We start from the raw sequence: 16335 nt of genomic DNA on the forward strand, positions 1-16335 counted from the left end.
AGAACAGTAATACAGCTCCTAGGAGCTAAGTTCACATTATGGGTAAATATCAAGAATAGTGATCAGAACTTGCTCCACCTTTGACATGAGTTGCCTCAGTTTGCACCACCTTAAGGGTCAGTTGCTGCAGTATCCAGGTATTTGCTTACGCTTGGAATCGGCGAAATTTATATAGTTTCTACTATATTCGGCATGAAACTCTTTGAGTTTCTTATTCGGCTAAGGTCTGTATATTGTATTCCTTAGGAAATATATCGGGGGAAGACTGTTCCACAGTACAGGGATGGAGGGAAAGAAACTTTCTGTGGGTTTCAAGGTGTACTGTGAAAGGATGTTAGGTGGCAGCTGTATGTGTTCCAATGGGTTTAGTACGGAGTGAGGGGAATTATTGATACTATTTCAGATGAACATTTGCCATTGAAATATTTATAGAATACACGAATTTGTATAAGATTAACAGCTGTTTAGAGGTGAAGTAATGTCTTGAGCAAAAGAGAAATCCTAGTTTTTTGGAAAGTGAGGATGCAATGGTTGTGATGTGTTTATGCCAGGAGAGGCTTGATGTTAGGGTAATTCCAAGAAGAGAAATCTCATCTTGTTTAGAAATTTGAGTGTTATCAAAAATAATACTGGGGGGAAATGGTTTTGTGGGAAATAAAGATAGAACTGGGTTTTACTAGTGTTGAAGTTGACGAGGTTATCGGAGCCCCATTGGAGGTCAGAATTAAGGAAAGTTGATGTTCTGCGAGTTGTGTAGGGTAAGGTTTGTCAAATGAAAGGGAAGAATGCAGCATGCTGTCACCTACAAAACTGTATCGGGTCAAAGATCAGCTGAAGTACAGAACCTCGTGGAACTCCAGCATTAGTTGATTGTAGGGAACCATCTACCATCACACATAGTGTGCATCCAGACAGAAAGCTGGCATTCCAACTACAGAAGTCCTGAAACAAACTAAACATTGGTAGTTTGATTAGTAAGTCCTTGTGCCAGACCTGGTCAAACTTGGAGATATGAAATAGAAATAAACATTTCTATTAACTGGATAATATGTCCTAAATTTTTTAGCATTGCATTTGTAACTAAACCTGGGCCATGTGTTTTGTTCTCTTAATTAGCTTTTTTTTAGATCTTCAGTATTGTCTAGAGTGAGCAACTCTCCTGTATTTTAGCTAATTTTTTTGGGTCATCCTGGCTCTCACATTGATCTTCAAATAGTATATTTTTCGTAATCAATCATTGTCGTTAATTTTTATAACAAGCTGAGTGAGTAGAAGTTTAATTCCTTTATTTTTTAAAATTTTATTTGATATCCCAAATATGAAGAAAAGAACAATTAAATAGAAGAATAGAGTTTTTAATGAAGAATAGGAACAGCAGTACTACATGCTCACAATCAAAGATAAAACGGTGTGTTTATTTTGGCATATGTCGATTTTTAATAGTCAAAAGATAGTGCTCATCCACATTGTGTTTGGTTAAGGACCACAAATATGCAAAATTGGAAGAATCAAGTGGTTTTTTTTTTTTCAAATCTATATTTATAAATGTGAAGTTTAGAAAAAAACCCAACAATAATTATTTCAAGTGATGACAGAATGTGTATATGCATATATATATGTATGCTATTTTATTATTGTGTTCTACCTTTAGTGGATACCTGATGAAAGCTGAAACTAGTTGTATCATGTTCATTAAAACTTAATGATTTTAAACCAAGATAAAATATTAAATATCTATTTTTAAAAAAAATATATATATTCGAGGTAAGCCATATAGTGATGTGGAAATCATAAAGCAGTGCATTGAAGTTGTAACATGTCTGGATTCAGATAAAGTTAATAAATACAATTCCTTTCTTACAAAGAATTATAACTGAATGACAACATAAATTAGCTATCAGTGTTATTGAAGCTTCAAAAATGTACTAAAATGAAGGTACTTATTTTTTTTCACCTAGGTGAGTCCATTGATGTTAACTGACTTGGCATAAGTGCATATAAGTATTCTTAAAGAGTTGGAGGTCGTTTTTAGTGGGCCAATAAAAGAAAATCATCTTGTGGTTGTCTTAATTCTGTATTTTATCCCAGAGATGTTTTCTAGGGTTCTTTTTGTAACTGCAGATTTTCAATATTATGAGGTGCTACTAACTTTGGCTACTCTCAACGGAAAACATGCAGAATTGCTGTTCTTAACACATTGGATAAATGTATGTCAGGAAGTAAAGCTTAATTTGTGTAATTTATTAAGTATATGCATGTGCAGTTAGCCTAGTGGCTATGCGCTTCGCAACCACATGCCTGGAGAAGGAGTGTCCAAGGTTCGATTCCCTGTCAACGACGTGAGGAGCTTAAGGATCTTTCTCAGCCATAGCCAAGTTAGCCAGTCTTGGGCATGGACATCATGGTATTTTCCCCCAGTTTATCTGGGGTTTTTCATCCTGCAAGCAGACAAACTTCCCCGTGAGCAATGCTGCTACAGTCAAAAATACATTTTCTCCCTCAGCGGCAGGCCGGCTGGGGGGGCTGTAAACAAAAGTCGAATCTACGTAACACGTGGACCCTGTGATGGAAGCAGGAAAAACACGCAGAGGAAGATTAAGTATATACACAGATGATGCTTCTTCCATGAGAGGAAAACATGAAGGATTTGTTGAAATGTGCAAAATAGTCATTTACAGCCATGACATCCTCGTTTTGAAGAAAATTTTTAAGTGGAGGAACAAGAAGTCACATGGGGCCAAATCCAGAGAAATATGGTGGATGTAGAATCAATTCGAACCTCAGTTCGTGCAATTTTGCCATTACAATGATCGATGTATGGGACGGTTCATTGTCTTGATAAAAGAGCACTTTTTTGTGTGCCAATCTTGGTCGTTTTTTCATCAGTTCGTTTAAACGTCCCTATAATGACACATAATGGACTCCTGTTATTGTCTTGCCCTTTTCCACATAATCTATCATGATAATTCCTCGGGAATCCCAAAAAAAAAAAAAAAAATGGTGACCATTGCCTTCCCAGCTGACAAAATGGTCTTCATTTTTTTCGGTGCTCTTTCACTAGGCATTGCGCGCTATTTTGACTGCTGCTTGGACTCAGGTGTGTAGTAGTGGTGGTGGGTCCATGTTTCACCAACAGTCATGAATCAATGCAAAAAATCCTGCAAATTGTGAATAAACATCACCAAACACTGCGTTGAAATGTCTTTTCGCATGCATTCTTGATCGACAGTCAACAATCACAGCACCTGTTGTGCACACAGCTTTTTCATGTGCAATTTTTCTTGCAGGATATTATACACCTGTTCAGTTGAGATGCCTGCAATCTCACACACTTTCACTCAGTGGTCTTCCATAATGATACCATGGGTTTTGTCAATTTCCTTCGTAATGACCTCAGTCGTTTGTCCAGAGCTCGCTTCATCTTTGATGGATTTACAACCTCGTTTAAAATTATTTATCCAAAAATAGTCTCGTGCTGGTGCAGAGTCCCCATGAACTTCATCTAACTCGGCTTTGATCTGCGTGGCTGTCCAATTCTTAAAATAAAAGTGTTTTATTACTTCACAAAACCTTTTTTCCATTTTTATGAAAAATGCGAACACTATCATTTTAAATGTTTGCTAAATGAGAACTATGCGTTGCACGTAGCTAAAATTTTGCCAGGGTCATGAAAATGATGATGCATGCTGACACTGGTATGAATGAATGGTGTCGCCATCTATTGGAAATTTACCACACTTTTCAAACACCCCTCATATTTTTTTTATAGTTATATGTTTTAACATTAATATTATGTTCAAATATTTTGAACATAATATTTGCATATACACATACATACAGCAAATATTTTTATAATTTCAGGGAAGGATTACTTGTGCAAATGTACTGAGTGACCTTTATGCCATGGGAGTTACAGAGTGTGACAATATGCTGATGTTACTAGGCATTAGCAACAAGTTATCTGATAAGGAAAGGGATGTTGTGGTACCTCTTATAATATCTGGTTACAAGGTGAGTGTTTTAAGTATTCACATTTAAAAACAGTTAAAACCAAATAAACAGTAACTTTTTTTTAGAAGAGAACTTATTCTCAAGGCTAGAATTTTTTTGGCTTCCTCACTTTTCTAAAAATACCATATGCTAATCTTTAAATGCAACATTTACTTTTTGCAACAACATTTATAATTTATTTTATGACTTGCATTTCAAAGTTTAAGTTATCTTGAACTTAAACCAAAAGGATAAGAAAAATAGCTATAGTAATTTGCTTTAGAAGAGCATATTTTGCCATAGGTATTTAGTAAGGACTTTCAATAATTTGATATAGTGAGAGGACAACTGACTATTGTGATAGTCCAACATAATATTTGACTTTTATTGTCAGTTGCTTACTTCCTGCTTCATCTGTTATTTATCTGATTGCATCAGTGTCCACCTGTATCTTTATTTCTCTCTTCATACTAAATATGTATTTGTAATACAGTTATTGTTGTTATTATTATGTGCAGCTCCAAGGAGTCCTTAGACTCATTGAGGAGGGCTTAATCATCATTTCACGAACTATCAAACATTTGTGCAGTGGCTGAGATGTCAATATTTTTTTAAGAGCTACAGACAGCCATCATCGATATTTCCTAACAACCAGCACCCGACATAAAATTTCCTTATGAATTGGTCCAATGGTTTCCACTTTTTTGGATTTAAATACAACTAAAAAAAGAAAAAAAAATCTGAAATTAAACATCTATTTTTAGAAAATCAACCTACATCGACTTATCTACATGCCTCTTCTTGCCATTATAGATCTCAAAATTGAGCATTAATTTTACACTTTAGTTTTTTACAATTAAATTTTACAATTTTAGTTCTACTCCCATTCCTAGGGAGCAAGAACCTGTTAGTTTCAGTACTGTCGCATTACTTAACTTAACTGAGAATGAAGTTTTTTGAGAATGATATTCAGGAAAGATTATTTGAAAGGTTGTTAAGTGAAACAAGCAGTGATAATAAAAGTGGTAGAAATTATTCAAGAGGAATATGAAGTACATATCAATACTTACTATCACATGAAATGCATCTCCATTCATATAAAAGTCAAAGGTTTTATTATGCTTTCCTATATTAGTTCTACTTCCATGACTAAAAATCCTTAAAAAAATATAAAATCAAAACAGTAGAATTAAACTAGTACCTAATTCGAACACAGTCTCCTAAAATAACCAGTTGATTCCATAGTGGAGTGGCTGCAGGATATATACTATGGACAGAATCTGAAATCTGTTGAACAGTGCATAGAGCAGCATGTTGTAGATAGAATAACATGCGAAGCAATTGTCACATGTACTTCAGTTGCTCTACATGACTCCTCAGTAAATTTGTGGAATCAAATCATACTGCAGTACTGTGTGGGTGGGATCATGGAATATTGGAAATGCTGTTAGATCTTGTGTGTGTTTATGTGAATCCTAGCATTAATTTATCTGGATGCTTCTTAGCTGTTGCCCACCAAGCAAACCAGTACACATGGATGAGTGCCTGTTACTTGTGTGTGTATAATATAAAGAATAATATAAATAAAGCTCAAAAGACTTCTTGTGGTGCCAAAAGTTATTCAAGAATTGTCCAATATATATATATATATCTTTTATAGCAGAGTATTTTTATTTAAAACTAAGCAAACCTCACCTAATCAACAGGTAAGGTTTACTTTGGTATTTTACATCATATGAGCTATTGGATAAATTTTATCTCATTAGTGGTTTGGTTGGGTTTCATTAGAAAACTGATAAACCTTATACCAAAATGTTGGGATCCTATGTCTGAAAGTGCATTTTTCATTTCATTTTTGTATTTTCATTTCAGAGTGAAGCTGATAACAGCCCCCCCCACACACACCAAAGCAAGTTGCTTTAATCCATCATTAGTACTTTTGGACTAAAGCAACTTATCCTTGAAACTTTAAGTCAGGCATTATTTGCACCTGATGGAAATAAAATTTACTATATTTCTATCAGAGGAATCATCTTCATCCCATTCAAATGGTAAGGTGTTAAGATGTCAGCAATTTGTTAGGTTTTTATGGCTTTTAATTTAAATTGGTGATATTTATGATTATCAATATAACTTATGATTGCATATCATTGATATGCAACAAGACTTTAAACAATTCGACTAAATACATGCATGGATAAACATCGGTTAATATGAATACAATGGAAAATTCTAATTCTGTAGTCTTTGCTTTATGCCAGTAGTCTCCATGCACATGGGATTATATAAAGGATCAAGTGAACATGCATGCATGTATGTAAAGAAACCAAATAACAATTACGAGTGAGACAAGTTACAGTTAATCTGGAAATGTATTTCAGGTGAATCCCATTCATGAAAAGTACTAATTTATCATAAATTACTATCATGCAAACTGTGTTTAGCAGAATAAGATGTACTGCAGCATTCACAGAAGATTCGTTAGCTCAAACGAGCACTGTTAGTATTGAAGGAGCAAAGGCCAAGTTCCTGTTAAGTAATATCAGAAAACACCAGGTTGATGTGGCACAAGGTGAGGATTCCTGATTGAGTTATTTTTATGCTACCCTTTTGTATGAACATATAACCTTCTAAATGTGTGTGTGTGTGAGAGAGAGAGAGAGAGAAAGACTAAGAATTTCTAATGCAGAACACCAGGATAAGATGTTAACATTTATTTTAATTGACAATACATTTCATCCTAATTACAAAGGATTTCTTCAGGTATAAACACATAAACCATTAGACAACAGTAAGGACTAACAGAGGTAACAATGACAACTATCATGCAATTATAGAAGACACTGATGTATTTTATATATACATATACTTGTTAAAATGTTTCTTATAAAGTTGGAAGGAATAAAATTGAAAAAACTTTATTCAGATATTTATATGCAAATTATTAATTTGACTGGAAAAATTCTTGCTTCCATTAGGACTGTGCTTATGAAGCTGGAACTCAAGTTACTGGAGGTCAGACTATATTGAATCCTTGGATGACTATTGGTGGAGTAGCAACAAGTGTGTGTCAACCCAATGAATTTATTGTGTAAGTGTCCTGGTAAATTATGCCACTTCAAATATCTATGTGGAAGGGTTCTGTAAGTGCTTTTATGTAATAGGTCTTCCAGACAATATAGAAGTATAACAGGTTTCCTGTTAATTGTTTTCTTCCATCTATGACTAGACTATCTAATCAACTCTGGATTGATATTCACTCTTACTTGCCACATAACAAAATAACATTCATCATCAATAAATTCCTGACGATGATGAGGGTATTATAATAGTACTACATGAAAAATTTACATCATTACTAACTTCCTATCAACAATTTTCATCCAAATCATCTTGTTATCATCAAGACTCCAACATTATCAGATCTTATATCTGTTTTCTAAGGTACTTTGTACTGTATTAATCCACCTATACCTTGGTCTTCGTCTGGATCTTTTCCTGGCAAAGAACACTTGGTTTGCTAATCTTTCATTTCCCATTCTGTTTAAGTGACCATACCACCTGAGATTAGCTCTGCTAACACATTCCTTAATGCTAACATTAAGGAATGTTAGTATTACTTAGTGGCTGCACTGCATAGTTCAGTTCTGAACTATGTAGTGCAGCCACTACAAGACTTATACCTCCATATTTAGCATTTTTGGTCAAACATCATCTACATCTGCTGCCTTTCTACATTTCAGGCTTTTGATGGCTTTTTCTACTTCAGGTATATTTATGTGTTCCTGATTGCATGTATGCCTGTTTAATGTATTTTACCACTGTGCTGCTACTGCTCGTTTCATTTAGCAATTTTCGAAGTAATTACTTGGATATCTTTTTTTTTTTTTTTTTTTATCCGGTTTGCATGTCACCTTTATCACCTCTGTTTCCTTTTACAGCATTTCTTTCCACCATTTCTGAGGTTTTCCGACAGTCTCTAGAATATTTTGCAACCTTCCTAATATTTATTTTCTATGTTCTTGCCAAAATCTTCCTATGACTTTTGTTGAGCTAGTCTTAGTGTTTAGCTTTCTTACGTTTGTCTCTGTATTCTCTAAGAGCACAAGCTGACTTATTTGCCAGGAACTTTCGATATGCTTTCTTCTTTACATTCACTACCTCTTTAACTTCCTGTGTCCACTGTGGAGTTCTGATTTTTCTGTCCTTGCAGACAACTTTAACACATGCCTCTCTGGCTGAATCAATCAATGTTTTCTTCAGGGCTTGCCACTGAATCTCCAAAATTTGGCAAGGAAAATTCTACAAACAGATAGAGGGGACTGTCATGGCACTGCCTCTGGGCAACATCTTTATGGAGACCTTTGAAGAAAAAGCCTTAAACTCTGCCGTACATAAACCCACTGTTTGGCTATGCTATGTGGATGTGTTCTCCATTTGGCCGCATGGCCTGGATACTTCCACAATTTCTTTACACACACACCTAAAGAATGAACACCCAGGATTCAGTTCACCTTGGAAAAGGAACACAAGTCTTCCATTCCTTGGTACTTTGATTACATGCCAGACAGACTGATGGATCCCTGTCATTCTCTATTTACAGAAAACCTACACATACATGTAGGTACAGTCACCCACACCCAACAATATGGGATTATAAAAACCCTATATAATAGGGAAAAATTAATTAATTCAGATAATAACAGTACCCTAATTACTAAACTTGACTATATCCTTAACACTTTCCTAGCCAATGGCTACAACCCTCCAAAATATTAAACACATGACTGCAACACACTTCTCCCCTTTCAAAGCAGAGATCACTCAAAATCTATCACCATACCATATATCCAGGTCAAATCTGAAAAATTAACAAAAATCTTCAGGAAATATGACCTTGCAACCAGTTACAGACTATGTAAGAAATTGGCATATCTTATCTGTTCCACCAAAGACCAGACCTGCACAACTTTATTGTCTTTGATGGCCAAACCCAACTTGGACCATCTGACCAAGGGCCAGATCATTTCGGGCCTAGACTCTCGACTAGTCCACTGCAGCTAAACTTAAGTTAGTAGATCTACAGTAAATACTAATTAATATGCATATTTAAATTTTTTAGAGAGTTACAATTAAAATTATTTACAAACAGATATAGCTGCAAAATTTTTCAAAACTACATAAACATAAAGTTTACTAATAATTTCAAGAATATCGCACTTATTCTCAGAGAAATATCAGTGACTGAATGTCACATTATGACATTCAGAATGTCGCAATGTAACACATTGCATTTCTTTGTTGCCACTATTTTATCAAAGTTTGTGTCATGTTTGAAGTTGTCGTTCTTAATATGGCCTCTAAATTGATATCACTTAAAGATGAACGCTGTTTGGTTTTGTTCAAGTTCATGGCCAAAAATGTTTGTTCACAAGTATATGTGCTCCCAAACATACAAAATACCTGGTAGGCAAACAAACTTTTAAATTTATCCTGATCCAGAATAGAATAAAACTCTCATAAAGTACTCTCCCTATGCTTGACCCGATAGTTTCAGAACACTGGAGTTCAATAGGTAGATTTCCTGCTTCGACAGAAAGTGGATCCTCAGTTACTTTTATGTGGACTTAGTCTTCATTACTCAATTGCATTCTTTTCTGAAACTCCTCACTTAGAAGTGATATGTGCTTCTTATATTTTACACCCACAATTGAATGATATTCTGATCTAATATTCTGTCGACAAGTTAAGAAATATGACATATCCTCCTTAGCAAGTTGATTTTCAAACAAACTTATTTTCATTTTTGAATGCTTTTATAAGAGACATTAACTGAAAAACAAATTTATTTTTTTCCCTTGAAGCTGTAAGTTAAGGTCATTCAAGTGACCAAAATGTCACACAAGAAAAATAAATCTTAATTCCATTCTTCGTCCATTATTTCTGGGAATTTTTCCATATCTTCTTGAGATTCAAAATTTCAACTAGTTCATTTTTTAGAGCGACAAAGCGTGACAAAACTTTGCCGTGTCTCAACCAATGTACATCAGTGTGGTATGGTAGATCCCCGTACCCGGCATCATTTTCTTTTAGAAATGCCCGAAACATTCTGCGTTTTAAACCCTGAGCTCGAATATAGTTGACCACTCAAACTGCAAAACCTTTGAACATAACATAACCTGCTGATGAATTAGGTAGTGAAATTTTGTCAATGGTTTACCTGCATGCTGTTCAATAAATGTTACAGCACCAACATTTTTTCCATGCATAGATGGGGCACCATCAGTGCAAACTGCTGCTAAATTCTTGAAATTTAAGGATAGTTTTTCGGTTACACACATCTTTACATTTTCTGCGATCTCCTTTCCTGTTGTTCTTTCTTTCATTGAACACAAAAGAGCAAGCTCCTCTGTCACCTCAAAATTCTTATTAACGCCACCTCTTATATATATTAAAAGCTGTGGAGTATCTTTCACTTCAGTACTTTCATCCATAGCAAGTGAATAATAGACAAATTCACTAGCTGATTTTTGCAGGTTATCTTTAAGATCCTCTGCAATAGCAGCCACCCAGTGCTGAACAGTCATATGGGACAAGCTGATATTTTCAAAATTATTTTTCTTATCAGGACACAATTCGGAAACGGCAATCATCAGACACTTTTTGTATCAACTCTCCCTCAGTAAATGATTTGCCAGCACAAACTATTTCTTGTGATTTTTTTTAAGCTTACCTTTCTGGCAACTTCATTTGCAGATGCCACTTTTTTAAAGGATTGTTGTTCACTGCTGAGGACTTTCAATAACTTTACTGCTTTTATTTGCTCTTCACTTGCATCCAACTTGCCAAGGTTAGGATGTTTTGATTCAAAATGACGTCTCAGATTGTACTCTTTCAGCATAGCAATAGATTCCCGGCAAACAATGCACACTATTTTGTCCTTCAGCATTAAAAAAATTTGTTTGTCTGCTCAGGGTAAAATGCTCTGTTCTGAATCTATTTTACGCTTTTTACTTAAGCTCATTGTGTCGAGATTGACAATATTAATTACAAAAAACTAATGATGAAAAACTTACAATAATGCAAGTTTTGTAACTAAAATGAAAAGCCAAACGGCTAGTTTTATCCCTTTAATAATGCAGGTTATGATGACAGTCATGTAATGTATTGCTCCAGCTACAATCATCCACTACGCTGCCAAAGACAGTCAAGGCATGGCCAACTTTGTGTTATACGATTCGTTCTCATTCGTAGACATAAAGTCATTATCACAGAGATGTGACTTTGAATTTCCCCACAGCGACACTAGTGCTAACAAAACCTTGAAGCGATTGTAATAATTTGTTATTAAATACGGCAGTGGGATAACTTTAAATGCAATTTATTGTCGAGTTGAAAGAAACATGATTGTGACATTAATCACATGAACGTAAACATGCAGTCTTAGTAAAAATTTAATTCAAATCGTCTAATTTCATATTCTTCCATATGATTAATTAATTTCAATCAGGCAGATGGGCCAAAATAAATAGTATTGCATGCCGTATGTTGTGCAGGCCTGCCTTATTCCTGCCAGGAATATACCAGGTGCCTTGTAGGTACAAACTGTCCTACTACAGCCAATATCTGAACACAAGGATTATATCCAGTTCCACCAATACAGCCACTCAGGATTTGCTGACAATGCTTTGGACACCCACCACAGGATGTGCTTGAAGAAGGTCACTCTATTACATCACAACAAATGCAACTATGAAAGACTATTCTTCGAATCTGCCTCAGCTCTGAAAAACTTCCAAACATCAACAAATTTGGGTGCATGAGACTGCCCCAAATTTGAGAAACATACATTAAAATCATCAGCTCAATGGCCAAGACAACCAAATTTAGCTCACTAGGGGTTACTGTTTAGGACTCTGGGCCCGACTTCTGTTACCTTCATTCAGCCTCATATGCTCAGTGTTAGTGCCTACATGCATATTGTTTTCTGTGATCCCTGATGATGGTAATGTAACATTGCCAAAACATAGGAAGGTATTAATTAAAGTTTTTTTATAATTAATATTCTAGTATAGTTGTCATTTCCTGAAAAATTAAAAGCTACGTGCAACCAACGTATAAGCTTATCTACAAGAAATACATAGCCTTCATTTGAGTTGTAACTCAGCAGTTAAAGTGAAAAATATATAAGATGGTTTATGATGTAAAATCAGGTGCAAGACAAAGGTGCCCATTGTCTCTACTGAGATGATATATAGATCACATTATAAAGAAAAGTAGTGTTAAGCCTGAGCTCTGAAAAACTTCTAAAAACTTTAACAAATTTGGGTGCATCAGACTGCCCCATATATCAAAACTGGATTTGTTATATTTCTAAATAAATACATTATAGGTCTGGAGGTGCCTTGACTAAACTGAATGACTGCTGTAATAATTGGTATGAAATGCAGCAGTAAAAAGACAAATAGAATATGAAAATAGGTAGAAACATTTAAAAGATCAACTGCATTCTGAAGAGAACTTTCAGCTGTTTAGACACAATTTTTAGTGAAGATGGCAGATTAAATATGGAACTCAACAAAAAAAAAAAAAAATTATAAACTTGGTATGGTGGAAAGTCAGCTAACTAAATTTATATAGAATAAGAAATTAGTCAAACACTAACCTAATTTCAGTTATGGATCAGAGTTTGGTTAGAAATAAAACACTTGATCAATGACTGGAAATTAGATTTCTGAAAAATAATATAATGAACAGGTGTTCCATATATAGTCAATTCACTAGTAAATACCATTGTGGTAAACTTCCTTAATTTACTGAAGTCCCAACCTAAGCATCATCAGCAACTGCTATTCCAAAGTAAATTCACTATGGCAAACTATCCATTACAGCATGCCTGCACAACTTGATTGTCTTTTGAGGGCCAAACTCAACTTGGACCACCGGAGGTTAGACACTTCGGACCTTGAATCATTTTCAGGCACTTTTTTTTATCAACTCTCCCTCAGTAAATGATTTGCCAGCACAAACTATTTCTTGTGATATTTTTAAGCTTTCATTTGCAGATGACACTTTTTTAAAGGTTTTATTGCCCACTGCTAAGGACTTTTAATAACTTTGCTGTTTTTATTTGCTTTTCACTTGCATCCAAGTGAAAAGCAAATAAAATGCTTGGATTCAAAATGACGTCTCAGATTGTAATCCTTCAGCACAACGATAGATTCCTGGCAAGCAATGCACACTATTTTGTCCTTAAACAACGTAAAAAAATATTTCTTTGTCCACTCATGGTTAAATGCTCAATGTTCCGAATCTATTTTACACTTTTTACTTAAGCTCAGTGGCGAGATTGACAATATCAATTACAAAGAACTAATGATGAATGGCCAAAGCCAGTCAACGCACAGCCAACTTTGTGTAATATGATTCGTTTTCGTTCGTAGACATGAAGTCATTATCACAAAGCCAGTCAAGGCATGGCCAACTTTATGTAATACGATTGGTTCTCGTTCGTAGACATAAAGTTTTCACGGAGATGTAACTTTGAATTTCCCGCAGCAACACCAGCGCTAACAAAACCTCGAAGCGATTGTAATAATTTGTTATTAAATACGGCAGTGGGAATAACTCCAAATGCAATTTATTGTCGAGTTGAAAGAAACATGATTGTGACATTAATTGCATGAACATAAACATGCAGAGTCTTAGTAAAAATTTACAACGTAAAAAATCGTCTAATTTCATATTCCAACGTATGATTAAATAATTCAGTCAGGTAGATAGGTATTCCTCGGATACCTGACTTAATTATTTAATCACAATAACACGGTTAATTAATCCCTCGATGTCACCGCATATATCAAAATCATGGTAATTAAATCTAATAATCAATGGTAAAAAGTACAATTCCTCCCTGATCGATTACTGTACTAATAGTTCGTTTTATATGGTAATTAAAAAGTAAAGATTAAAAATTGCAGTACCTACATTAGTTACTGCAATATTTTTTAATCAAAAGAAGTTCTACAGAGTCGTTTGAACGGTTTTAGTTTTTTTCTTATCAGCATAAATTCTATGATAACAAGCAAAATGACTCTCCAGACCTCTGCAAACAAACATTCTTCGATTAACATCTGAATCCATATCCATTACTTGCTGCTTAAGCGATTCTAAACTGCGAAATATTCCATCCAGTTCTTTGACTGTTATTTCCTTTGGAACCTCATCTTCACGTTCCATTTGTTCGTTGTGTTCATATGTGCATGTTCAATTTCAAGAAGATTGTTGTCACTGAAATCTTTTAATTTGAATCCAATAATTCTTTAACATCTTCTGCATCAACACTATCAAAACCGAGGTCTTCACCAATTGCAACAATTTCTTTGACCACGTTCACAGGATTTTGAAAACAACCTAAGTCATTAGCGCATTCTGGCAGGTTTTTCCAAACAGCTTTCATGCAATTAGAAGACACTTGCTCCCACGAGTCACGAATGTTCTCCATTGCGTGTTTAATGTTAAACTTTTTCCAAAATTCGTGGAGTGTAATCGCATTTTCTCCTGTTGTTGTTTCTACTGCCTTTTGAGAATGTCTTTTTAAGAAAATAAGTTTTGAAAGTTGCAATGATGTCGTATTTGGTGGGAAAAATAAAACTTTCACATTCTCACACAGATCATTAAGAGAATTTGGATGACCATGTGCGTTGTCTAAAAGCAAAAGAGCTTTGAAAGCTATTTCTCTTGCAATAATTTTCAATTGTTGGGCAAAAATAAGACTTAAACCAATCTTCGAATAGACTTTGGTTAACCCAAGCCTTCTGATGTGCCGCCAAATTACAGGTAAAGAGTTCTTGTTACATCCTTTTAAAGCCCTTGGGTTTTGAGTTCAATAGACAAGCAGCAGCTTCAATTTAAAATCTTCATTAGCATTCCCTCCAAGCATAAGTTAAGCGATCTTTTGATACTTTATAGCCAGGCTGTGCTGCTCCTTTTTTTGATATAAAAGTTCTAGATGGCATTTTTTTCCAATGGAGTCCAGTTTCATCTACGTTGAAAATTTGGCGGTAATTGTAATCATTTTCTTCGATAATTTTCTGTAGCTCAGCGGGAAATGTGGATGCAGCATCTTCATCGGTCTTTAGTCCAGCTCTAGATTTAAAATTTTCAAGCCAGCCTTTGCTAGCTATGAATTTTGGATTGTCTTCTTTGTATTTAGTCTCTTTAAGTCGTGAAAACAGGCTTAGAGCTTTGGCCGTGATATTATAGGAACTAATTGGAATTCTCTTTTGATTGCAGTCTTCCAGCCAAATAATCAACAGATCTTCCATTTCAACCATTATAGCACTCCAGTTACATGTGCATTGCATACTTGCAGATGAAGATGCCACTTTACCTTGTTCGCAATGCTCATCAGCTTTGGATAAAATAGTCCGTATTGTAGACTCATTAAAACCAAATTTGCATCCGATCTTAATTTTACTTTCAACACGTTTAAATCTTTTAATTATATCAAGTTTTGTATCTAAGGTACCTTCCTCTTCTTTTTTTCACTTAATGACCCGGTTGTGGGATTGCTCTTATTCTTAGACATGATCAATGTCTAAGAATAAGATGTAAAATTTACGAAGAACATAATTTGTAAATACATACACCAGAACAACTGGAGCTTGTAATGCACCCACTCTTAATGCTAGCAGCGAAGTAACTCTGGCACTCAGCCTCGTGGCATGATTTTCACCCGTTGTTGCTTCAACTGCCTTTGAGAATGTCTTTTTAAGAAAATGGGTTTTGAAAGTTGCAATAACTCCCATGTCCATAGGTGTAACAATGTTGTTGTATTTGGTGGGAAAAATAAAACTTTCACATTCTCACACAGATCATTAAGAGAATTTGGATGACCACGAGGCTAGCAGCCTCGTGGCATGAGCATGATTTTGCAAGGTAAATTTAAAGGCATGTTAATCAAAATTCTTGCCACGTATATCAAGGGATTGCCGTGATAATCAAATCCACATTAAGCAAGGGATACCTGTATTACAATATTCCAGTTATCAGTATATACCAGCAATCCAAGTTTGGCAGATCTTTTCAAGATATGTGAAACTTAAACAGTTGTTTGGTTCTTAGGATCTGATTTTCTGACAATTCATTACCTGAACTTTTTTAAAAGTGAGTATGGACATAATAGAGAAATTCCTCCATAATTCCCGCTCATTTTATTTCTGTTATAAATTTTCATAATGCACACTCTGGTCTCATTCTAAGAGCAGAAAGATTTATGGTGGAACATATATAATATTCATCCAAGCTTGATTTGATGCTTCAGCCTTAAGTAAAAGCTGGTTA

General features: G+C 34.9%; 1 protein-coding gene across 1 annotated transcript in view; it reads left to right on the plus strand.

The window, feature by feature from the left end:
- Positions 1-16335, plus strand: part of Sps1 (inactive selenide, water dikinase) — a 68529-nt gene that overhangs the window by 30909 nt on the left and 21285 nt on the right. Inside the window, exons 3-4 of the mRNA XM_090396880.1 lie at positions 3862-4011; positions 6969-7081. Coding sequence (XP_090253006.1) covers positions 3862-4011; positions 6969-7081 — 263 coding nt within the window. The remainder of the gene's footprint in view (positions 1-3861; positions 4012-6968; positions 7082-16335) is intronic.

The sequence above is a fragment of the Typopeltis vanoorti genome, chromosome 1, assembly GCF_054136105.1.
Source record: "Typopeltis vanoorti isolate ZY-2024b chromosome 1, IOZ_Tvanoo_1.0, whole genome shotgun sequence".
In the NCBI taxonomy this organism is placed as follows: domain Eukaryota; kingdom Metazoa; phylum Arthropoda; class Arachnida; order Uropygi; family Thelyphonidae; genus Typopeltis; species Typopeltis vanoorti.